At 43.8% G+C, this 24888-nt stretch overlaps 4 protein-coding genes across 5 annotated transcripts; 2 read left to right on the forward strand and 2 right to left on the reverse strand.

Moving 5' to 3' along the window:
- Positions 1-337: 337 nt before the first annotated feature.
- On the forward strand, positions 338-2740 carry Stim (stromal interaction molecule). Its single transcript, XM_017246042.3, has one exon. It carries the CDS (start codon positions 493-495, stop codon positions 2086-2088), a length of 1596 nt encoding a protein of 531 aa, XP_017101531.1. The 5' UTR covers positions 338-492; the 3' UTR covers positions 2089-2740.
- A 5980-nt stretch (positions 2741-8720) lies between these two features.
- On the forward strand, positions 8721-16324 carry ago (F-box and WD-40 domain protein 7). Its single transcript, XM_017245932.3, has 8 exons — positions 8721-8904; positions 10949-12136; positions 12195-13949; positions 14009-14190; positions 14254-14479; positions 14540-14750; positions 14817-14988; positions 15046-16324. The coding sequence occupies exons 2-8, from the start codon at positions 10988-10990 to the stop codon at positions 15155-15157; spliced, it is 3807 nt and encodes a 1268-aa protein (XP_017101421.2). The 5' UTR covers positions 8721-8904; positions 10949-10987; the 3' UTR covers positions 15158-16324.
- Positions 16325-16616: 292 nt separating this feature from the next.
- pav (kinesin family member pavarotti) lies at positions 16617-19905 on the reverse strand. Its single transcript, XM_017245934.3, has 6 exons — positions 19746-19905; positions 18928-19686; positions 18317-18866; positions 17936-18257; positions 17321-17868; positions 16617-17259 (listed from the first exon to the last, which is right to left on the reverse strand). Exons 1-6 carry the CDS (start codon positions 19754-19756, stop codon positions 16786-16788), a joined length of 2664 nt encoding a protein of 887 aa, XP_017101423.2. The 5' UTR covers positions 19757-19905; the 3' UTR covers positions 16617-16785.
- Positions 19906-20111: 206 nt separating this feature from the next.
- On the reverse strand, positions 20112-23541 carry Sqor (Sulfide quinone oxidoreductase). Of its 2 annotated transcripts, XM_017245769.3 has the most exons (8): positions 23355-23541; positions 22264-22629; positions 21615-21720; positions 21333-21557; positions 21078-21278; positions 20813-21022; positions 20567-20753; positions 20112-20496 (listed from the first exon to the last, which is right to left on the reverse strand). In XM_017245769.3, exons 2-8 carry the CDS (start codon positions 22398-22400, stop codon positions 20183-20185), a joined length of 1380 nt encoding a protein of 459 aa, XP_017101258.2. In that variant the 5' UTR covers positions 22401-22629; positions 23355-23541; the 3' UTR covers positions 20112-20182. The 2 variants fall into 2 exon arrangements, with proteins under 2 accessions (XP_017101258.2, XP_070136620.1); XM_070280519.1 differs by lacking the exons at positions 22264-22629; positions 23355-23541 and adding an exon at positions 21825-21843.
- Between the last annotated feature and the right edge of the window lie 1347 nt (positions 23542-24888).

Here is a 24888-nt window from a genome sequence, read left to right on the forward strand (position 1 = left end):
TTCTCCAAGTTATAGTAGAGACCATATATAAAGATTATTGGGGATTATATTATTTATTGACAAACAAAAAAACGGATAACGTCGTGTTATTCCATAATCGGCATTTAATTATTTTTTAATTGTGGGTTTTTTCCTGCGCGTTTATAGTTATCATTTGAGCAAAAAAATAAACATAAAAAATAGTAATTTTTTTATGTTTCAAATAAATATGATGATGCAAAATTACAGTCTCTGTAAAATAGTTATTTTTGTTTAAATTTCGACCTTTATTCGTGATGATCTAAGAAATTTATACCAATTTTGTGGTATTTTCGGTATGTGGATCTGGTCACTTTATTTTTCCATATTTGTTTGTGTCTTTGGGGAGTCAACAGCTTATTTTTGGTGATATTATCTGCTTGAAACTACAAACACAAAACACAAATGTAAACTGCAAAGAAAGGAGAAATTCGTGTTAATATAATTTCAAGGAAATCCACTGTATCCAGCATAATGCGATGGAATACAGTTTTCAATTTCTATTTCACCTTCTTCTGCTGCGTGTTTAATAACTATGGCAAACTGGGCATACATGCCCATGACGCACGGGCCCCAGTTCCATCCTCGCACCCTGGCAGCGGCAGTGGCGGTGGCCACTCCGCGGCGCCACATCCTGAACATCAACACCTGCCCAGAAGCTCCTACAATCTGCTAAGCGAGGCCATGTCCCAGGCTGTCAGTTCGATGGAAAGCGGTTCAGCAGATGGCGCCTGCAATGCGGATGACCTGGACTGCTATCATGGTAATGTACAGGATCGTTTCGGTTTGGAGGCCATTGCCAGCTTACATCGCCAGCTGGACGATGACGATAATGGGAACATCGATCTGAGTGAATCGGATGATTTTCTGCGCGAGGAACTAAAATACGACTCTGGCTACGAGAAGAGGCAGAAGGCCTTCCATTTTAACGACGACATGCACATATCCGTCAAGGAGTTGTGGGAGGCCTGGCTCCGATCCGAGGTGCACAACTGGACCATTGAGCAGACCACCGACTGGCTGGAACAATCCGTTCAGCTGCCCCAGTATTCGGATCTCTTCAAACTGCACAAAGTGACTGGTGCTGCTCTGCCCAGGTTAGCTGTGAACAATCTCCAATATTTAAGTCATGTCCTTGGCATCAAAGATCCCATACATAAGCAAAAAATCTCTCTAAAAGCTATGGATGTGGTCCTCTTTGGGCCGCCCCGTGAAACGGGCACCCATTGGAAGGACTACATACTAGTTACCCTGCTACTGAGCGCTATTATTGGATGCTGGTACGCCTACCAGCAGAACAAGGATGCCAAACGCCACCTCCGCCGCATGGCCCAGGACATGGAGGGATTGCAGAGGGCCGAGCAGAGTCTGCAGGAGATGCACAAGGAGTTGGAGCGGGCCAGAATGGAGCAGGAGAGTGTGACAACGGAGAAACTGGATTTGGAGCGTCGCTTGAAGGAGGCACCATCGCTCAGCCCCTCGAGCTCGGACTTGGAAGTGCAGCTGCTGAAAAAAGAAATCGAGACGCTGCGCAATGAGTTGTCCCGGGCCGAATTCGAGCTGGCTGACAACTGCTGGGCGCCACCGCCCCAATTACAGTCGTGGCTGCAGTACACGTACGAGCTGGAGAACAAGAACCATCAAAAGAAACGTGCATCCGCCGAGAAGCAGCTACAGTCGGCTCGGGAGGCGTGCGAGAAGTTACGCAAGAAACGGTCGAGCTTGGTGGGTGCCTTTGTCTCTACGCACGGAAAAAGTATTGATGATGTTGATCGGTCGATTGTCGAGGCACGTAACGCCCTGGGAGAGGTCACCAATGAACTGCAGGAGCGACTTCACCGTTGGAAACAGATTGAAACATGCCTCGGCTTGAATATTGTGAACAACAACGGATTGCCGTTTTTGGAGAATGTTCTGTACAGCCGTAATGGGGGCTTACAAAGTTCCATGGGATCAAATTCAGCTAAAGGATCGAGAACACGTATTTCCAATCTCTCTGATGACCTGGACGATGAGTCCGTACAGGGTAAGCTGAGCTTTGAGAACTTTTCTCTGCTTGCCACCGAATAGGCCGAGTCTCACAGCTATTACATCGTAATTCTTCACGAAAATCCTACTTCTACAACTACAATTGACCTTTATTCGTCGTTAAATCCCCAATAAGAGAGCTCTTCCTAATATTAAGATTATGTTTTAATGAAGGTCATATAAAATGTATCAAATTGTAACCTACATATATATATATATTTGTAATATATCCTTGTCAATTTTGATGTAAAAATGTCAACTGTTCAAATATTTGTCAAACAAAATGAACGAGGAAGAACTATGTATGCAGTGTTTTGAACATCTCGCATACACATACAAATGTACTTATCACTTAAAAATCGGATATAACATATATACATTTATGGCAGACATTGTCAAGCCCCCAAAATATGGTTTCGGTAATTGCTGTTCTATTAAAAAACAAATCATGCTCCTCAGTTTCAAGTCAATAAATTTGTTATCTCCAAAAAAATTCTTATTTTTAAAATCGTATCTTCCAATTGTAAAAGCAATATAGGTAAATCGTTTAAAAGTGCCTTATTTTGTAGAGAAATTTTTAAATTTTGTATTCAACAAGTGGTTCACACGAGTTAACTGTTTTAGTACATATACAATAATGGATAAATATTGATACTGATAATAAAATATACACTAATCCCTATCGGACAAAAAATGTGTCAATTTAATGGGGGGATCTTGCTAACTGGGAGGCGATCCTCACCTTGGATGATGGCCCAAATGAGGGAGTCGTTTAATGACAGAACATTTAGGTCATCCGAGAGGATGATGGTCCCCCTTAATTTTTCTGATGGACCCCCTTCAAAAATAGCCAAAATCCAGATATGTGAAAAAGTGGACCTTGCGAAGGGTGTATCTTGGCCAATATCCATCCGATTCTTGAGCAGAAGACCTTTAAAGATTTGCTAGACGATTCTCTTTAAATCTGCATCAAAACCCTGAATCGAAATTTCGGGTCCCATTTTTCCAAATTTTTCTGATGGACCCCCTTCAAAAATGGGCAAAATCCAGATATGTGAAAAAGTGGACCTTGCGAAGGGTGTATCTTGGCCAATATCCATCCAATTCTTGAGTGGAATACCTTTATCGATTTGTAGGACAATTCTCTTTAAGTCTGCATCAAAACCCTGAATCGAAATTTCGGATCCCATTTTTCCAAATTTTTCTGATGAACCCCCCTTCAAAAATAGCCAAAATCCAGATATGTGAAAAAGTGGACCTTGCGAAGGGTGTATCTTGGCCAATATCCATCCAATTCTTGAGTGGAATACCTTTATCGATTTGTAGGACAATTCTCTTTAAGTCTGCATCAAAACCCTGAATCGAAATTTCGGATCCCATTTTTCCAAATTTTTCTGATGAACCCCCCTTCAAAAATGGGCAAAATCCAGATATGTGAAAAAGTGGACCTTGCGAAGGGTGTATCTTGGCCAATATCCATCCAATTCTTGAGTGGAATACCTTTATCGATTTGTAGGACAATTCTCTTTAAGTCTGCATCAAAACCCTGAATCGAAATTTCGGATCCCATTTTTCCACATTTTTCTGATGGACCCCCTTCAAAAATAGCCAAAATCCAGATATGTGAAAAAGTGCACCTTGCGAAGGGTGTATCTTGGCCAATATCCATCCGATTCTTGAGCGGAATACCTTTATCGATTTGTAGGACAATTCTCTTTAAGTCTGCATCAAAACCCTGAATCGAAATTTCTGATCCCTATTTTTCGAAATTTTTCTGATGGACTTCAATTTTTCCCTTCAAAAATAGCCAAAATCCAGATATGTGAAAAAGTGGACCTTGCGAAGGGTGTATCTTGGCCAATATCCATCCGATTCTTGAGCAGAAGACCTTTAAAGATTTGCTAGACGATTCTCTTTAAATCTGCATCAAAACCCTGAATCGAAATTTCGGGTCCCATTTTTCCAAATTTTTCTGAGGGACCCCCTTCAAAAATGGGCAAAATCCAGATATGTGAAAAAGTGGACCTTGCGAAGGGTGTATCTTGGCCAATATCCATCCAATTCTTGAGTGGAATACCTTTATCGATTTGTAGGACAATTCTCTTTAAGTCTGCATCAAAACCCTGAATCGAAATTTCGGATCCCATTTTTCCAAATTTTTCTGATGAACCCCCCTTCAAAAATAGCCAAAATCCAGATATGTGAAAAAGTGGACCTTGCGAAGGGTGTATCTTGGCCAATATCCATCCAATTCTTGAGTGGAATACCTTTATCGATTTGTAGGACAATTCTCTTTAAGTCTGCATCAAAACCCTGAATCGAAATTTCGGATCCCATTTTTCCAAATTTTTCTGATGAACCCCCCTTCAAAAATGGGCAAAATCCAGATATGTGAAAAAGTGGACCTTGCGAAGGGTGTATCTTGGCCAATATCCATCCAATTCTTGAGTGGAATACCTTTATCGATTTGTAGGACAATTCTCTTTAAGTCTGCATCAAAACCCTGAATCGAAATTTCGGATCCCATTTTTCCACATTTTTCTGATGGACCCCCTTCAAAAATAGCCAAAATCCAGATATGTGAAAAAGTGCACCTTGCGAAGGGTGTATCTTGGCCAATATCCATCCGATTCTTGAGCGGAATACCTTTATCGATTTGTAGGACAATTCTCTTTAAGTCTGCATCAAAACCCTGAATCGAAATTTCTGATCCCTATTTTTCGAAATTTTTCTGATGGACTTCAATTTTTCCCTTCAAAAATAGCCAAAATCCAGATATGTGAAAAAGTGGACCTTGCGAAGGGTGTATCTTGGCCAATATCCATCCGATTCTTGAGCAGAAGACCTTTAAAGATTTGCTAGACGATTCTCTTTAAATCTGCATCAAAACCCTGAATCGAAATTTCGGGTCCCATTTTTCCAAATTTTTCTGATGGACCCCCTTCAAAAATGGGCAAAATCCAGATATGTGAAAAAGTGGACCTTGCGAAGGGTGTATCTTGGCCAATATCCATCCAATTCTTGAGTGGAATACCTTTATCGATTTGTAGGACAATTCTCTTTAAGTCTGCATCAAAACCCTGAATCGAAATTTCGGATCCCATTTTTCCAAATTTTTCTGATGAACCCCCCTTCAAAAATGGGCAAAATCCAGATATGTGAAAAAGTGGACCTTGCGAAGGGTGTATCTTGGCCAATATCCATCCAATTCTTGAGTGGAATACCTTTATCGATTTGTAGGACAATTCTCTTTAAGTCTGCATCAAAACCCTGAATCGAAATTTCGGATCCCATTTTTCCACATTTTTCTGATGGACCCCCTTCAAAAATAGCCAAAATCCAGATATGTGAAAAAGTGCACCTTGCGAAGGGTGTATCTTGGCCAATATCCATCCGATTCTTGAGCGGAATACCTTTATCGATTTGTAGGACAATTCTCTTTAAGTCTGCATCAAAACCCTGAATCGAAATTTCTGATCCCTATTTTTCGAAATTTTTCTGATGGACTTCAATTTTTCCCTTCAAAAATAGCCAAAATCCAGATATGTGAAAAAGTGGACCTTGCGAAGGGTGTATCTTGGCCAATATCCATCCGATTCTTGAGCAGAAGACCTTTAAAGATTTGCTAGACGATTCTCTTTAAGTCTGCATCAAAACCCTGAATCGAAATTTCGGATCCCATTTTTCCAAATTTTTCTGATGAACCCCCCTTCAAAAATAGCCAAAATCCAGATATGTGAAAAAGTGGACCTTGCGAAGGGTGTATCTTGGCCAATATCCATCCAATTCTTGAGCGGAATACCTTTATCGATTTGTAGGACAATTCTCTTTAAGTCTGCATCAAAACCCTGAATCGAAATTTCGGATCCCATTTTTCCAAATTTTTCTGATGGACCCCCTTCAAAAATGGGCAAAATCCAGATATGTGAAAAAGTGGACCTTGCGAAGGGTGTATCTTGGCCAATATCCATCCAATTCTTGAGTGGAATACCTTTATCGATTTGTAGGACAATTCTCTTTAAGTCTGCATCAAAACCCTGAATCGAAATTTCTGATCCCTATTTTTCGAAATTTTTCTGATGGACTTCAATTTTTCCCTTCAAAAATAGCCAAAATCCAGATATGTGAAAAAGTGGACCTTGCGAAGGGTGTATCTTGGCCAATATCCATCCGATTCTTGAGCAGAAGACCTTTAAAGATTTGCTAGACGATTCTCTTTAAATCTGCATCAAAACCCTGAATCGAAATTTCGGGTCCCATTTTTCCAAATTTTTCTGATGGACCCCCTTCAAAAATGGGCAAAATCCAGATATGTGAAAAAGTGGACCTTGCGAAGGGTGTATCTTGGCCAATATCCATCCAATTCTTGAGTGGAATACCTTTATCGATTTGTAGGACAATTCTCTTTAAGTCTGCATCAAAACCCTGAATCGAAATTTCGGATCCCATTTTTCCAAATTTTTCTGATGAACCCCCCTTCAAAAATGGGCAAAATCCAGATATGTGAAAAAGTGGACCTTGCGAAGGGTGTATCTTGGCCAATATCCATCCAATTCTTGAGTGGAATACCTTTATCGATTTGTAGGACAATTCTCTTTAAGTCTGCATCAAAACCCTGAATCGAAATTTCGGATCCCATTTTTCCACATTTTTCTGATGGACCCCCTTCAAAAATAGCCAAAATCCAGATATGTGAAAAAGTGCACCTTGCGAAGGGTGTATCTTGGCCAATATCCATCCGATTCTTGAGCGGAATACCTTTATCGATTTGTAGGACAATTCTCTTTAAGTCTGCATCAAAACCCTGAATCGAAATTTCTGATCCCTATTTTTCGAAATTTTTCTGATGGACTTCAATTTTTCCCTTCAAAAATAGCCAAAATCCAGATATGTGAAAAAGTGGACCTTGCGAAGGGTGTATCTTGGCCAATATCCATCCGATTCTTGAGCAGAAGACCTTTAAAGATTTGCTAGACGATTCTCTTTAAGTCTGCATCAAAACCCTGAATCGAAATTTCGGATCCCATTTTTCCAAATTTTTCTGATGAACCCCCCTTCAAAAATAGCCAAAATCCAGATATGTGAAAAAGTGGACCTTGCGAAGGGTGTATCTTGGCCAATATCCATCCAATTCTTGAGCGGAATACCTTTATCGATTTGTAGGACAATTCTCTTTAAGTCTGCATCAAAACCCTGAATCGAAATTTCGGATCCCATTTTTCCAAATTTTTCTGATGGACCCCCTTCAAAAATGGGCAAAATCCAGATATGTGAAAAAGTGGACCTTGCGAAGGGTGTATCTTGGCCAATATCCATCCAATTCTTGAGTGGAATACCTTTATCGATTTGTAGGACAATTCTCTTTAAGTCTGCATCAAAACCCTGAATCGAAATTTCGGATCCCATTTTTCCACATTTTTCTGATGGACCCCCTTCAAAAATAGCCAAAATCCAGATATGTGAAAAAGTGGACCTTGCGAAGGGTGTATCTTGGCCAATATCCATCCGATTCTTGAGCGGAATACCTTTATCGATTTGTAGGACAATTCTCTTTAAGTCTGCATCAAAACCCTGAATCGAAATTTCGGATCCCATTTTTCCAAATTTTTCTGAAAATAAAAAAAAAATGGGCAAAATCCAGATATGTGAAAAAGTGGACCTTGCGAAGGGTGTATCTTGGCCAATATCCATCCAATTCTTGAGTGGAATACCTTTATCGATTTGTAGGACAATTCTCTTTAAGTCTGCATCAAAACCCTGAATCGAAATTTCGGATCCCATTTTTCCACATTTTTCTGACCCCCTTCAAAAATGGCCAAAATCCAGATATGTGAAAAAGTGCACCTTGCGAAGGGTGTATCTTGGCCAATATCCATCCGATTCTTGAGCGGAATACCTTTATCGATTTGTAGGACAATTCTCTTTAAGTCTGCATCAAAACCCTGAATCGAAATTTCGGATCCCATTTTTCGAAATTTTTCTGATGGACCCCCTTCAAAAATGGCCAAAATCCAGATATGTGAAAAAGTGCACCTTGCGAAGGGTGTATCTTGGCCAATATCCGTCCCATTCTTGAGCGGAATACCTTAAACGATTTGTAGGACGATTCTCTTTAAATCTGCATCAAAATTTCGGATCCCATTTTTCCAAATTTTTCTGATGGACCCCCTTCAAAAATAGCCAAAATCCAGATATGTGAAAAAGTGGACCTTGCGAACGGTATATCTTGGCCAATATCCATCTGATTCTTGAGCGGAATACATTAAACGATTTGTAGGACGATTCTCTTTAAATCTGCATCAAAACCCTGAATCGAAATTTCGGATCCCATTTTTCCAAATTTTTCTGAAAATGGGCAAAATCCAGATATGTGAAAAAGTGGACCTTGCGATGGGTATATATTGGCCAATATCCGTCCGATTTTTGAGCGGAATACCTTTATCGATTTGTAGGACGATTCTCTTTAAATCTGCATCAAAACCTCAAAATCGAATTGTCGATCTCCAAAACGCTACAGCATTAACACCCGACACCTAAATCGCCGCAACATTTTCTCTTCTTTTTTTCAGACTCGGATTGGGCGCCGAAAGCCTGGTCCCATTTTTTCTTTTCGGCGTTGCCAGACATATATTCGATTAATTTATTCGATTTTTCGGGCTGTCGAATTTAAAAGTTTTACAAAATTGCATGAGATGTACACACTGTTCAACAAATTTCATTAAATTTGATCCACCAGTTTTTTTAAGCTACAAAAATCTGAGAATCGCATTCATGTGTCTAAAAATTAGATAGACAGTGCATCAGAAAACAGAAAAGGCGCTGGGAATCGAAATACGCCGAGGAGCACGGCCCTAGAACGTATGTGAAAAGTTTTGAGTGAATCGCTTGCATGTGTGAGTGTGGGGGCTCCACGCAAAAAATTGTACACGCGTGAAAAAGTTAAATAATTAAAACATCCGCCACATTCGGGGCCCTGTAACAACTGCAATTTAACTATTGGAAATGTTGAAAACATGCAGATGCTGATATAAACGCTCTGCTCGTGACATTTGCGTCGGTGGATGTATGTGCGTCTCCGTGTGTGTGTGTGTGTGTTGGTGTCTGTACAACAAGGTCCGCATTTTTCTTTTGTTGTTTGCCCCACGAATTATCCATCCTCCTGCTCCAATGCAGGTGCAGAAAAGTGGGGTTAGGGCTTAGAACACAAGGAAATGCACAATTTACGCCGAGGAAAATCTATTTTTGAGGCAAACATAACCATAGTTCTGCTCATTATTCAGTTAACGTGCGTGCATGCGGTTATGTGTATTTGTAATGGTTATGACGACTCCACCCGAGCCACCTAAGAACGGCTATAAGGCTAGTTTCTCGTCTATAATGATATCCGGTGCAAAGACCGTCACTGTCCCCTCCATATCCTATAGCTATAGCTCTAAAAAAATGTTTTTCTAGAAGAATGCAGTTACTGGAATTCCCATGTCCTTTAGGAGCGAGTATAACAGTTTTATTCTCGAGCGCACATCCTTGAGCGCACAGGTAAACGCAGTGAAAACGGTGTGAAAGCGGAGACTTGGATGACGACCCTAAAAAAAAAACGTTCTTTTTGTCGGGAGGTCAACAGCCAATGGTCACAGAGGGATGTGTACGCCAAGGGGGAGGGGAGATGCGGTGCGGCTCGGGTCGGGTCGGTTCTCGGTTCAGTAAAAGTAAAGAAAGAGGAAAAATGGACGAAGAATGCCTGCACATCTGATCTCTTAGCGGAGTGATGCAACAGCAGGAGCACTGAAAATTCCTTTGTGATCTCGCCCCTTTTGTTCGGTGATTTTCTTCTTCCACCGAATCTCTGCAGGCCTGCAGGCGGCGATCCCTTTTCCATATACGAGTTTCTATGTGAGAGTGGTTTGTTCGTAGGACGCTGATGCTGTGACAGACAAGACACGGACAGTCGGGGTAGTTGGAGCTGCTGTCAGGCGGTTAGAGATGCGCAGCTGTGATCACCAAGTCACATAATAGGGAATACCTTGATTTTAGATTCGATCTAAGGTTGTCGTGAGCCACGATCGTGATCACCCTTTCAAGGATATTGCAAAATATTCCTTTAATATTATCACCTTTTTTCCAAACTGTTACTTCCTGGCCGTGACTTTTTCACGTGCCGATCATCACTAGAATTTAGCCAAAAGCAGAGGGAAAAGATAGCGGCTGGAATTGCAAGGTGTACGTGATGTTGTTGTTGTTGTTGTTGTTGTGGTGCGGCTGCTGTGTATCTTTGGTGCTTCTTCTTCTTACGTCCGTTACTTCTCGCTCTTGTCATCTCTCCCTACCCTACCCTACCCTACCTTACCTTACCTTACCTCTCACCTTAGATCTCACAATACCTTTCGGCTGGCTGCCTTACCTTCTGTGGCTCTCTTACCCTCTCTCGCCCGGGCCCGGGCCCGGTCCGAGCCTCGAGAGTGTCGTGTTTTTGTTGTAATACCCGTTTCGTCTTCTTTTTCCCATTCTACTTCGCGCCGTTTTAGCCTCTTCCGCCGATCCGATGCACTTTTGTGATTTCCTTTTTCGAGTTTCAACGTCGTCGGCGGCTGCTTACAAAAATATTTCCCACTGATTTTCATTGCATTGCCGTTTTTTTTTTTTTTTTTCTTCTTTTGTTGTTGTTTTTGCAAGCCAACAGTTTTTTGCTTGTTGCGTGGGAATTTCGGTTCATCTTCAGTTCTCTCTCTAATCACAAAGGATCGGTGTAGAATTGTAACTCCCTGAGATTTCAAATCTAGTCTTCTCTGAAACCAGTCGATCCTACGGTACTGCCATAGACGTAACATTTAGAGACAAATATTTAAAGATATAATATCCTGCCAAAAAAACCTTATTTAAAAAAATTAAATAAATAATTTTTCAGGAGAGCGTGTTGCCCAGTTTCGGATGAACGAAGAGTATTATGGAAAGAGGATGTCCAGCTGCTAGCAGTGATTCCGATAGCGCCTCCATCTCCAGCTCCACCTCGGCCAGCAACCAGGCCTCCACCAGCCGGAGAGCAGGAGCAGCAGCAGCAGCAGCAGTAGAAGCAGCGGACGAGCCCGGCCGTGAAGATTTCGCATCCATGTCTAGACTGCAGGATGATGTCGATGAGGACGTATGTGTGTCGTCGAACTCACAGCATGCATTCGCTGTAGTGCTCGACGACGAGTCCAGCACTTTTGAGATTAGCTCTTCCAACTCACTGCCCACCAGTGCGGGGGCTGCGTCCAGCGTCGGTGTAGTTGCCGTCGACGACAGCTCGTCCACGGACACCATCAATGGTGGCGGAGGCCCTGATCATCCCTCCTCCAACGAACAATGTCAAGGTTTCTTTAACGAGGAGCCTCCGGTCGTATGCCTTATAAACGATGAGGATGATGATGATGAGGACGATGCGGAGCCGGAGGAGCAGGAGGAGGAAGACGACGAGAATTTGAACGAGGAGGACGACGAAGACGTGGTGGACATTGTAGTGGCTGCTATAGACTGTCCCAACACATCACAAGTACCCCTAGCCGATGGCACCATTGTGGCGGCCGATGGTTCCAAGATCTTCCTCGAAACGCCTGTCGTGGAGGAGGCCCAGCCGCATCCTCATCCCGACCCAGCTGTCTCTCAGTCTGAGCTGACCGGAAAACCGAAGCGCCTGAGCGATGAGTTTCTGCTCGGAGAGGATGCAGAGCAGGCGGACAGTCAGCAGCAGGGACAATCCAGAGGGAAATCAAAACCGGAGAACCCCGACACCACCTGCCTGCATGACCGGCTGATGTCAGTGCGGCTGAAGCAGATGAGCCTCACGGCAAGCACTTCTTCGAATCCTGCGCCAGCGGTCTTCGCCGTTGGCGACATCGAGTCAATAGACCTCATCGAGCGCCGTGATTTCGAAACCGAGCAGCGTCTCACTGGCGGCATTATCCTGCGCAACAGCTCCAAACTGAATCTAAGTCTGATCAAATCTATGGCCGGGGGACGAGCAACTGGGGCAGCTGGGGGAGCGGCTTCGACTGCGGCGAGCAAAGACGATTGGCCCAGCAGCAGTAATGGCCGGACCGTTTCCTCCGATAGTAAAGTGAGTAGTCCTCTGCCTTAAAATACTTTCCTTTTTATTAATATGCTCCCCCCTTCAGTGCACATATAAGGATTTGTCGACGACTCCAACCAGCAGCCGCAAGTATACCAACAGCCGGCTGAGCAAGTCCACTGCCAAACTAAACCTGGGCTCCTCGCTTGGAAGAGAACCCTCGAGCTGCAGCCAGCATCGGTCCAGCTTCAGTTTAAACGCCAGTTCCAGTTCAACGTCAAAGTCAAGTCAGGAGTCATCGGCCACCTCCACGGGAGCAGCCCGCACGGACGTGTATACCAACACCAACTCGAATGATTACCTGGGCGTGGCCCCGGGCACTTCCTCTTCCACGTCCGCCTGCCAGCAGGAGGAGGGAACTGCAGAGAGTGCAAGCGGCTCTGTGTCTTATAGTTCGGTGGCATCGCAGACCTCTCAGGAAGGCGGCTGTAGTCGCACCTCAGTCCATAACCAAGGATCGGCCTGTCTGGGCGATTCTGAGGCATCCACTTCATCCGGCGCTGGAGCATCGAGCTCCTGCAATCGCTCCTCCACGCGCCAAGTGAACGCCAGTGCCCAGACGCAGGAGCGTTTCCTGGCACGCAGCAGTTCAGGGGCAGCTTCATCCTCGAATGGAACATCCCAGCCGAGGCGTCGCAATGAGTCCAGCGACGCCATCCACCTGGAGGTTCTGGTCGAAGAGGGAGCTAACAACGGCGGAGATAATAACCACGTGGAGCCGGGCGATTTCAGTGGCGAAGAGCCATGGGCCAACTGCGACGAAGAGAACAACTGCTCAGATCTGGAAGAGATCTGCACATGTCAGAACGGAAACGAAATGAGCTATGGCGGCAGCAATGCCAGCTTGAGCGAAGCCTATGACCTGGACAACATGGACCACGAGGACCACAACCTTTCCCTGTCCTTTTCCGCTACCTCTTCGAATCCCGTCGGCCTCGGCGACTGCTCGCTGAACAACCCCGTCGCACTAATCTCCCAGCAGCGCAAACGGAAGTACAACGAGGGGCGCCTCTTGGACGGCGGCGACTACTCCCTTAACATTTCGCCCAGTGGCGGAGTGGGCTTGAATGCCGGGGTGGGCGACAACTGCCGCAAGCGGATCGCCTACGACTTCGCCTCTACGCCACGATCTTCGCAGCATTCAGGGCCCACGGCGGTGGCCTCTCACTTGATCAATGCCTCGCCAGGATCAGTGTCGGGATTGGGTCGGCGCACCCCAAGATCCGTCCCCACACGGGACAATCCGCCACCCGAGCTGCCACACTGGTTGGCCCAGTTCCAGCGCTGGTCACATGCTGAACGTCTGCTGGCGGTTGACCGCCTGATCGACCACTGCGATCCGTCGCAGGTGCGCCACATGATGAAGGTGATTGAGCCGCAGTTCCAGCGCGATTTTATCTCGCTGCTGCCACGGGAACTGGCCCTGTTTGTGTTGTCCTACCTGGAGCCAAAGGATCTGCTGCGAGCTGCCCAGACCTGCCGCAGTTGGCGCTTCCTTTGCGACGACAACTTGCTGTGGAAGGAGAAGTGCCGCATTGCCCAGATCCTGGCCGAGCCGAGAAGTGATCGCCCGAAAAGGGGACGCGACGGCAACATGCCACCCATTGCCTCGCCATGGAAAGCCGCCTATATGCGTCAGCACATCATTGAAGTGAACTGGCGGCAGCGACCAGTCCGCAAGCCGAAAGTTCTGAAGGGCCACGACGACCACGTGATCACTTGTTTGCAGTTCTCCGGTAATCGCATTGTTTCCGGCTCCGACGATAACACTCTCAAGGTCTGGTCGGCGGTAAACGGAAAGGTGAGTTGTAACTGGATTGCATTTTTTATCAAATCCTGACCTTGTTCTTGTTCTTGTAGTGTCTGCGCACATTGGTGGGTCATACGGGCGGAGTTTGGTCTTCCCAAATGTCGGGCAACATCATCATTTCGGGCAGCACGGATCGCACCCTCAAGGTCTGGGACATGGACAGCGGCGCATGTGTCCACACACTCCAGGGCCACACTTCCACAGTGCGCTGCATGCACCTGCATGGCAATAAGTAAGTAGATCCTGGCCAGATCTCAGTCCAAACAATGCTAACTTTACGGGTTTTCATTACCAGGGTGGTCAGCGGTTCTCGAGACGCCACTTTGCGTGTTTGGGACATCGAGCAGGGTTCTTGCCTGCACGTGCTGGTTGGTCATCTAGCTGCCGTCCGTTGCGTTCAGTACGATGGAAAGCTGATTGTGTCGGGAGCCTACGATTACATGGTGAAGATCTGGCATCCAGAGCGCCAGGAGTGCTTGCACACCCTGCAGGGCCACACGAACCGCGTTTACTCGTTGCAGGTAGGATTCCCAAACATGGAGGTTGAAACCCTTTGCTGATTATCCTCCCATTCGTTTCAGTTCGATGGCCTTCATGTGGTATCAGGCTCCCTGGACACCTCCATTCGGGTGTGGGACGTTGAGACTGGTAATTGTAAGCACACTCTGATGGGCCACCAAAGCTTGACCTCGGGCATGGAGCTACGGCAGAATATTCTCGTCTCAGGAAACGCAGATTCAACTGTTAAGGTGTGGGATATCACAACCGGCCAATGTCTGCAAACGCTGTCGGGTAAGTGGCGAGAGGATTACTTGCTTTTCCAGCAGGAATGCTTACTAATTCCATTGTCTGGTTCAGGTACCAACAAGCATCAGTCTGCGGTTACCTGTCTGCAGTTCAATTCGCGATTTGTGGTGACCAGCTCGGATGATGGCACCGTGAAATTGTGGGACGTGAAGACGGGCGAATTTATTCGCAATCTAGTGGCCCTCGATTCGGGTGGCTCCGGTGGGGTTGTGTGGCGAATAAGGTGAGTCTCTGCTACTTTTCAAGAAGAATCGGGGTTACTGATTGCCGATCTTTGCAGGGCAAACGATACCAAACTGATTTGTGCAGTGGGATCGCGAAACGGAACTGAGGAGACAAAGCTGATGGTCCTGGACTTTGATGTGGAGGGGGCTTGTGTCAAATGTTCATAGGAGAAAGCACCGGGTATTCGCTTGTGCATTTGGCTCTGGGCCAAGGACGAGGGTCAAGGACGAGGCAGTTAGCGAACAGCTTCGAGCGAGATTTCATCGCAAACTCATCTAAGCACACAAACAATCACAATCACTGAAACAGAAACAGACAGATAGATTCAGCGGATGTGGGGAATCCGCCACATAACGTAATGATGATTGCCTTGCCAACAAAATGCAGCTGCTCACATACACCACACACACACACACACAACACACGTAAACACACACGAAGAATTATCATTAGGAGGAGGATGAGGTGGGGAGAATAGAGGGTCGGGTAGTTGGGGTGTGGCTGTGGCTGTGAGTGTCAATTGTTAATATCTTTAATTTACTTTAAAGTTGCTTCATAGCCAAAATTCGTTTTCCACCGTAGAATAATTAATTTCTTCTTATTAGTTCTTTGTAGTTCTTCGATCATGGCGAGTCGATTGAACTAATAATATTAATATTAAGAATATAATACTAATTATACATACTATTCAGATTATACAGTTGCAGATGCAAATACCTTGCAGAGCTGAGAACATTTATGAAAACAGAGCTTTATATTGATTAAATTGTAATTTGTTTAAATGGAATTCGAAGCGCATTGAGATTTGAACGATGGTTGAGAGTTAAGTTGCCGTTTATTATGTTTAAATTTTTGTGGTTTCGTTTTGTCCACTTGTTTTGTTTAAATGTCCATTATGATGCGATATCTACAATCTATATTAATGTTCTGATTGTTTAATAACATTTGATTTTGAACTCGCGTATTAGCGAGATGCGATATTGGCTTCCAATTCCTATTCCAAATTCGAAATTCCTCATTTGCCAGGAACCTGCCACAATTGCCGTACGAGCGTAGCATTAAGAAGAGTCATCTGCAGTACTCACTGAGCACCAGCTCACCCCCCCAAAACACACAACAAATGAACACTGCAACACTATATACACACAACACACACACGTGACATCATTAAGCGAACATATATTTTAATTATAGACTGATTTATTAGTAATTGAAATTAATCTACAAAAATATGTATGTGTAATGGTACCGTATGTATTTCAATAAAATTTATCGGTTTAAGCCTAAATCTGAATAAACGCAGGAATAATAATAATAAACATAGTTGAAACCAGCATGGATTTTGCTTTTAAAGTTTATTCATTTAATTCACTTACAGTAACTGACTATAATTGATTATAAACTATGTAGTCATATTTAATTTCATAATTTGTGAGCATTTGCCTTTTATTTGATTTATTAATTTCATTATTGGACTGCTTGGAGATTCCTCCGAAAAACAACAAAATGTATAGAAAGCTTCCATATTTTCTACTTTGATTCTCTACGATGATAGCCTCCGGTTATAATCGATTCCAGAGTCGTAGAAAACTTTCAGCTGCGAGGTTATGAGTTCACGGATTGGGGTTATTTTTATACAGGTATATATGGATATGCTTTAATAAAAAAAATCACTTCATTGCGATTCAACACCGACACCATAACGGGTGAGTAATAAACTTAAATTTAAACTAAGATAACTAAATAACTATGTGGGGTATTTAACTTGAAGAATTAATGTTGCAAGGTGTGCGCTTTAGATCTTCGACTTCTTGCTGCTGTGCCCCTCGATGCCCAGATTGCAACGAGATGCTATGTCCTGGTTTGAGGTGACTGTGCTGGGCACTGCACCGCCGCCGCCCAGAGCGGATATGGTGCCATTGCTCGGTCGCTTTCGAGTGGGCGAATGTACGGGTGACTTTTGCTTGAGGCATTCCACATCATTGAACACGACCTGGGCGCCACCGCCACACGTGGGTATCACGTTACCCTTGTACAGTTTGGTCTCCACATCGCCGTCTGTGTCCGCCTCCTGGGACACCAGGCAGTACTTGTTGGCTCCGTGGTTGGTCAGCTCCTTCATGTCGGTTAGCTTGGTCACGGACTTGCGGTTTTTCAGATATGGCTGCATTATGGTACCAAGAGGGACAGGATTGGCGGCCCTATGTTCCAGCCATTTGTCGCCGGCCGATCGCGAGCGTCGATGACGATTGTTGGCTGCAGCCACGCCCTGATGGGAGGAACAGTATGATTTGAAAAATTCGTTCAAATTGCTAGAAAAAGAAACTTACATGTCGCGGCGTGGCATAGATATCTGTTCTTGTAGCCGGCACCGATGATTCTGTGCGAGCTGTGAAGGTTCCACGATCCTTTTCGTTGAGAATATCCTCTGAGCTCTGAGAGCGAGGCAGACTGGGCAGATCCTCTGACTGCAGAATGTTCGAAACCAGGCGTAGTTTCTCGTCTTTGATGCGCATGCGTTCCTGCAATTTGGCTCGCTGCTCCCGAAGCTTCAGCTCCAGCTCCCGCTTGTTCTTGTCCGACTCGACAGCCAGCTTGGAGCTAAACTTTTTCTTTTGCTTCTCCTTCTCGTGCTCCTTTTGGGTGAGAAGGTTCTTCTGTTCGTCTAGCTTGAAGGTGAGCTCCTCAATCTGTCTGTCGCGCTTGCTCAGCGTGTTGTTCAGCACGTCTATGGAGCTCTCGTGGATGCGCACCTTTTTTTCCAATGCGGCACTACGTTCGCGTTCTTGCTTGTAGACCGCTTTCAAGGAGGCTAGCTCCGTTCGCAGTTGCAGGTTGTCCCTGTCCAGGTTCATCAGCATTTGCCTGAAGCTGTCACCTGCATTTGTAAGGATATTTCTCATTGAATTACTTAAAACAAACCCTAATAGGTGTCTTCAACTCACACTTTATATCCAAATTGCTGCGCAACTTTTTGCGTTTCTCGATGCGCTGCTCCAAATAGTGCATCAACTCCTTGATCTTAAACTCTGCCTCAGGACTGTCCATCTGATAGGAGGGAAAGTCAGGGCCTAAGCTGTAGACCAGGCCTACATCCACCTCGAGATCCTTGGCCTCGGGAATTCCCAGCTCGTTCAAATTGTTGACAGCAATCTTGAACAGCTTATTGGCCTTACGTCTGCCCGGTGTGAGACCCAAATCCGGTTTTATGGGCGTGGCCCTAGCTATTTGAACCTCCTGAGTCATCTCGGCAAACTTCATCACTTGCTGCAATTAGGAGTCAAACGTTAAAGGGAGATCTTTACAAAAGGGAGTCAGTCCCTTACCATGTTCTCATCATAGTCCTCGATTCTTGGATTGATGCACACAATCATGGACACCTGACCCTCGCCATCAAAGTAGTTCTTAAACATGTGCGTGATCTTGGAGTCACGATAGGGGATCTTCTTGGGCGCCATGCCGCTGGCTGCTGCCTGTTGGTTCTCCCGCAAATACTCCAAGCACGTTCGCAGCGTCATTAGCGAGTTGTTGATGTTGCCCGCCTCTCGAAGCCTCACCCCAGTGTTCTTGGTTCGCGAAGAGCGTTCGCTACCAGCTAGATCTACAAGCGACAACTGGCTGACGGTGATGTTCTGCTTATCCTGGACCACGTTTTCGCCCTGGCTGTCGGTGGGTGCCTGCACCAGTCGAATATTGAATACCGAGTGACTTCGACTGGATTCGGCGTTCAGAACGGTGTGGCCCATGCGCTTGCGCTTCTGACCCATTTGGAAGACCTCAAGGGCCTCCTCCACAGTTTTTACCTCCACTTCTGTTACCCCATGTACGAACATATGTCGATTGGCATCCTCGCGAATGATTTTGCTCTGCAAAGTCCTGGAATATTTCATTGAAATTAGTAACTTATTAACTTTCTAAAATCGAAGATTTAACTCACTTCTGTATGCCCGAATCTTCCAGCAGATCGTACACGCTATTGTTATAAATCTCTATGTAGGTGACGAACACCGAGTACATGTTATCCTCGTCCAAGCCCAGCAACGGTGTGGGCTCTACGGATGCCTGTGAGGCGATTTCAGGATCCGAGTCCTTGTGTCGGAACGCAAAGCGCCCGGCTCCTGCAAAACGCTGGTTCATTTCGTGCTGCCTCTCCAGGAGAGCATCTTCCTCAGAGAGAATCTCGAAACCATTTAGTTTGTCTGGCTTAAACACAAACTTTTTGGCCTGAAAATCGGAAATGGTCCGGAACAGGACGTCCAGGCAGCGAGGCATGATTCCACGGTGCCGCAGGTTTCCCGTCATTGTGTAGGTCTTGCCACTGCCCGTCACTCCGTATGTAAACAGGAGGCTGTTTCGTCCTCGAAGGAGATTCTCCACCAGAGGCTGTGCCACCGATCCATACACATCCTGCTGTGAGGCATCCGGTTGAAAAACATGTTTAAAGATGTACTGGATCTCGCGCTGGCCGCTGTTCTGTTTGTGATGCAGTAGCTGATCCTGTGGATTGAGGGCAATCGTCGTAGAGTTCTTCACTCGCAGGCATGTGAGATCCGCTTCAGATTGCAAAGGTCGCACACGGCAGAAGACATTCACTGGATCCCTGGCCTTTTCGGAGGTCTCTCGTCGTTGCGGTTTGTCTGTATTTTGTGGGTGCACCCTTGGAGTCTTCGGGACGACGCGCATCGGCGTTCGGGGTCTATTAAATGATATTTTAGTTGCCGGAATAAACCTTTTAAGTCCTGGCATTCTACTTACACTGCTTTCATGTTTTATTTATTTCTTTTTTACTTCTTTCAGCTGGACAAGGTGTACGCAGTTTATTTTTGGTAAATAATGTCTTTTTCTAAGTTCGTTATCTTCAAATTTCCACCGCCAAGCGACGCCACGCTGCGGTTTTAGTGTGACCAGAAAATTTATATCTGATATATTTTACAGCACTCTTTTTATGGCTTTGCAACACTAAATTAGTATTTTACATGAAAATATACCAAACATTCATTTCATCATCATCGTATGGTCCCACTGAAAATTCAAATGGTAAATTTTTAAAAATCCGCAATCTTTATTGTTCAATTTTAATCAATTTTTTAAATAAGCCTTTTTTATTTTAGTCTTTAAAAATTTAGTTTTAAATGCAAAAAAAATATAAAGTTTATTTTAGCAGATATATTTGTTAAGATTTCACAGTGAATTTAGTTTTTATTAAACTTGATAATAGAAAACAGTTTCCGTAGCAAAGCCGGACCATTCCAGTAGCCCTTCAACATCACTTCCCAGTATAGGAGAGGCATGAATTCCTTCTTCATAAAGAACATTGTGTATCTTTCCTTGGCCTGGTCCAGTGGAAATGTCTCCATCGGCTTCTGATTGTAGTCGAATTCTGCCAGGATGCAAGTGCTGTACCCAGTAACAATGGGGCAGGAGGAGTAACCGTCGTAGATTTCCTTAGGGCTCTTCCCCTTTATCACCGACATCAGATTGTGAAATACAACAGGCGACTGGGCAGCTATAAAATAATATATTTATAATATAAATATTATGTACACATATTTTACAAATATTTGTATAAAACTTACCTGCTGCGGCCGCAGTTTTCGAGTTGGGTGTTGATGAGGAGTCTCCGATAGCGAAAACATTGGAGAACTTCTTGTGCTGCAACGTCGAACTGTCCACGTCAACGAATCCGCAATCATTGGTGAGTTCCTTGCATCTCATCAATTCATCCGGAGGAGTCATTGGTGGGGTAGCGTGAAGCATAGAGTACTATTGGAAACTGTATTACTTAGTCCTGTATAAGAAGTAATTCCAATAGAACTATTCACCTCTATCTCAAAAAACTTTCCTGGATTCTGGATATCTTCAAACACAGCGATATTATTCTTGGACTTCACCTCTACGAGACGACAGTTCAGATTGACCTTAATATCCCTTTGCTTGGCAACCTTCCAAAGGGCTTTCGCATAATGGGGTACTCCAAAAATGCTTGGAAGAGGCGTGTTGTAAATGACATTAACATCGTTCCTGCGGCCCATCTTAAAGGTATGAAAGCTTATGAAAATATAAAACGCTAAGAAGACAATGATTTACCTTTCGGAAATAATGATCTGATATGTAGGCAATCTTCTGAGGTGCTCCGGCACACTTAATGGGACAATCGGGAAAGCTGAACACTGCGTTTCCCTTCTTAGTGTTTTGAAGGACCTTGTATACATGTTCCACATATTTGGGAGAGTAAATGGAGCAAACATTGCCATCCGGGGTCTCCAGGGCCTCGACTAGTCCAGGGATCTGAGCGGAATACAATCGTTTAGAAATCTATTGATAAAATTTCTATAAATTCACCTTTTCATACTTCAATTGCAATCCAGTGGCAATGAGAAGATAACCATACTTGATGGACTTACCACCAGAAGTGGAAACTGTATTCTCATTTGGACGAAACTCTATTGCCTTTTCTTTTATCCACTTGGCCTTTTTCGGAAGAACATCACCCATTTTCTTGTAGCATTGGTCCAGCCGCTTCATACCACCTCCAATCAAAGTAAGCATAGGTTGGTAATAGTGTTTCTGCAAATAAAGTATAAGGTTTAATTTTTTTTAACAAACAATCAGGTTGAGTCTTACATCTTCAGGCTCCAGGACTATCACCTTGTTGCTGCCCAGACTGTTGGATAGTTTAGCGGCCATGGCACATCCACCACTGCCTCCACCAACCACCAGGACTTGACATCTGTTTATACGAATGATTACGGTTGGTTTCAAATAATAATTTTAAAAAATGTACAAAAGCTATTTTTTTTTTAAGATTTATTTAAGTGCTTTATTAAAGAGTACTTTTTATATCCTCATTCCTAGTGATGTAGATTTCCAAGCTGCTCGATAAACTTTTGGAAGTTAGTAGAATTTAATATACAAGTTTTGGTATTAGTGAATAAGAGCTATATCCTTTATTTATATAAAAGTAAGTAAAACTTCCCAACAATCATAAAGTTTATAGCCCATAGGAACTATAAAGCTTTCCAGGAACTAGAAAGTGTCCCTGGAGTCTTATCAGACCTCACCCCTTGAAAATGGAGGCAAAGCCATGGCCAGTAGTTAGCACTACTTTGTTATCACCTTTTAATTAGAAATGTTTGGTGCCAAGCAGCCGGCCGCAAAGTCCGGGTGCCTGAAACATTCTAATTGAATTTGTTTGATAGATATAGTATGCAGCAAAATAAACACTCTCGAAGCTCTTTAATTACCGAGGAATAGAAATCGCAATATTACTTACTCTTGCCTTTCATTGTTTACACGCGTGGTAGAGAGGTATCTGGTCAAGGTGGACGATGAAGCCGCCTGGGCGTGGTGGCCTGGCTGGATCAACAGCCTCCTGAAATGGTTGATAGCCACCGGGAGTCGACAGTTCATTGTACCAGGTGGTGCGGTGGGGCGATCGCAGCTGAAAAATTGCAGAAAAGAGCGGTCTGCGAGAGCCGGCGACAATTGGATGACTGGTGGAGGTGAGAGATTTCCGCAGAAAAAGAGCTTTTGGTGGGGGCTATTAAATTGGTTACACTGAACAAAAATGGATGGCTTCTTTACGGATGTGCCTAGAATTTTAATTAAACGGGCTCTGTTTCACATTTCGACGTGGTTACTGAAAAAAAAACAAACCAAATGTGCGATAATCAGATTCAGAGTCATTTTATTACATTTAATTTTAAAATCAAATCAAACGATCATTTTGGATCGAGTGTGGAGACTTAAGAAAGCTTTCCCAACCGAGAACTTGCTATTCTCCTACGATATGGTAATTAAAAAATGGTAGGCCTCTTGGCACCTATTAAGTGTTAGTTTTGAGAAACTGTCTCTCAAGCTAAGCTGGAGCTAAAATAAACCTGTTGCTGTACACAGTAATAAAAATAGAATCCTGTTTATTTAATAAATGTGTAATAAAGATTCTCTAATAAAGATTCAAAGCCTATAGAAAACCTATCCCTAATTTATCTCTTTTGTTTATATACGTTTCAAATTTTATTAATTTATATCTTAAAATATTGAAATAATGGAAAAAGATTCCTATTTATTTTTTTTCAGGTGCATAATATATTTAACCTTGAAAGAAGCTTTCGTAAATGGCTTTTTAGTCAGCTGTTCCGTGGGGCCTAAAGCTTTTGGTACTAAAAAATAATCTTAAGCTTTAGATTACGCGTGTGCTTGGACCACTTAATCTTTGTGTACAGTAAAGACTCGGCACAACGAACCTATGTGATCATGATCTAAAATTAAATATGACTTCAAATACCAGGGGGGGGGCTTTAGCCTTGGGGTCTGATCGAAGGTTATTCGCCCCTGTCGAGCTGTTTATTTTTAATGGTATACCTATCGGGGCAATCGCATTGCAGGCCAAGCAAGAGCACTTTGTGTGGATTTCCAACAAGGCGGCCAACATTCTTGCAACAATGAAAGGAGAAACTTTTAGAACATCTCTTCTCCTTGCTAAGGAGTTTCTTTTCAGCGTTTTCACGAATATTGGAAGCCTTGGGCCTTAATTTGGGAGCCGAAAAGTGACAGGATTTTCAATAATATACTGATGAATTTTTAAATTCTGAATATTAAATAAACCTCTAACCTTTAATTTAAATTAAATCCTTAAATCGAATGATTTTTTATATTTTTCATTTAATTTAAAGCCTAAATCGTAAAGCTAAAGCTTAAATCCTTAATCCTTATTGAAAACTTCATATGTGACCTCCCCATTAAGTATGCAACATTTTTTTCTCATCTCAGTTTTCCTGCAATTTTTACAAAAGAAAATAGAATTCTTTAAAATATGGAACATTTATTAAAACTATTACTATTTTTTTGCTATTATTTGAGCTATAATTATTTTTTGTTATTATTATTTCCTGTTTATTAAACTCTAATCGAAAACTTATACTATTCCATGTTTTTATGGGGACCTTTGGAATCTTTGTGCTTTAGGAAATTTAATTAAATATTTCATAATTAAATATTTATAAAATACCCACGGAACAACTATTAGGGGACTTTCCACAAAATCTATACAACGATCGGAACTATTTCCCTTTAAGTATGTGTCATATCCAGGGATTTTCCATGGCCCCTCAGACAGATAGAGAGACGTGCATCTACTTCCATATGAAAACTATATGGTATATATACAGATATGTATAATATATTTGTATGGTTTGTGAAATGATTAAGCGGCAATGTTGCCAATAAGTTGGCGGCGGACATGCGACATGTCACACGCCACGAGACGACAACTGTGACAGCAGCGGCGGGTTTAATTACGCCATGCTGCTGACTGATTGCAGATATTATACTTAAATGGACTGGCCAGGGGGCTGTGAAGGGGCCGAGGGCAGGTCCTGGGTCGCGGCAAGGATGTTGCCCGTCATCAATTGGAGGCAAGCTGGCAATTCAAATGAAGCCCTATTGACGGATGGCCAAATTGACTCCGCGACTGCGTGGGCGACTCGAGGCTAGGGCCAGAACACAGCAAAGCATCCTATATATAGGATATGGTGGGTGTGGGTGGGTGTGTGGTTGGGGTTGGTATCTTTACTGGCTTACTTACGGGTGGCTGGGCTGGGTTTCTGTGGTTCATGGCAATGCAGGCTCAACGGGCGATAGCCACTTTAAATTGGGGAGTGGCATCAACTGTTGCTAGGTGACCGCTTCATCCATGGTGGCAAGGTCCCGCCGACTCCGACTCGTCATAATGAATTTCCCTATAATGGCCATAAAGTTGGCCACATCTGACGACTTTCCCGGTTGTCTGTTGCCCCTGATTGCGTGAGCTTTGCTTCATTTGAATATAACGGTGGCAGGCGGAGGCACGTAGGCCCACACCGAGAAAAATGTTCTTCAAAAAATGTCAAATATATAT

This window comes from Drosophila bipectinata, chromosome 3L (assembly GCF_030179905.1).
Source record: "Drosophila bipectinata strain 14024-0381.07 chromosome 3L, DbipHiC1v2, whole genome shotgun sequence".
NCBI lineage: Eukaryota > Metazoa > Arthropoda > Insecta > Diptera > Drosophilidae > Drosophila > Drosophila bipectinata.

Excerpts from the sequence above, each read along its gene's own strand:
- pav (XM_017245934.3), bottom strand. Across the intron at positions 18,258-18,316 it reads AGGACTATGATGAGAACATG|CAAGTGATGAAGTTTGCCGA; the intron begins GTAAGGGACTGA and ends TCCTAATTGCAG. Across the intron at positions 17,260-17,320 it reads TCTATGCCACGCCGCGACAT|GGCGTGGCTGCAGCCAACAA; the intron begins GTAAGTTTCTTT and ends TCCTCCCATCAG.
- Stim (XM_017246042.3), top strand. The coding sequence starts at position 493 with ATGCGATGGAATACAGTTTTCAATTTCTATTTCACCTTCTTCTGCTGC.
- ago (XM_017245932.3), top strand. The coding sequence starts at position 10,988 with ATGGAAAGAGGATGTCCAGCTGCTAGCAGTGATTCCGATAGCGCCTCC. Across the intron at positions 13,950-14,008 it reads GGTCGGCGGTAAACGGAAAG|TGTCTGCGCACATTGGTGGG; the intron begins GTGAGTTGTAAC and ends TTGTTCTTGTAG. Across the intron at positions 14,191-14,253 it reads ATGCACCTGCATGGCAATAA|GGTGGTCAGCGGTTCTCGAG; the intron begins GTAAGTAGATCC and ends TTTCATTACCAG.
- Sqor (XM_017245769.3), bottom strand. The coding sequence starts at position 22,400 with ATGAACTGTCGACTCCCGGTGGCTATCAACCATTTCAGGAGGCTGTTG. Across the intron at positions 21,023-21,077 it reads CAGATCATTATTTCCGAAAG|ATGGGCCGCAGGAACGATGT; the intron begins GTAAATCATTGT and ends CATACCTTTAAG. Across the intron at positions 20,497-20,566 it reads GAAAACTGCGGCCGCAGCAG|CTGCCCAGTCGCCTGTTGTA; the intron begins GTAAGTTTTATA and ends ATTATTTTATAG.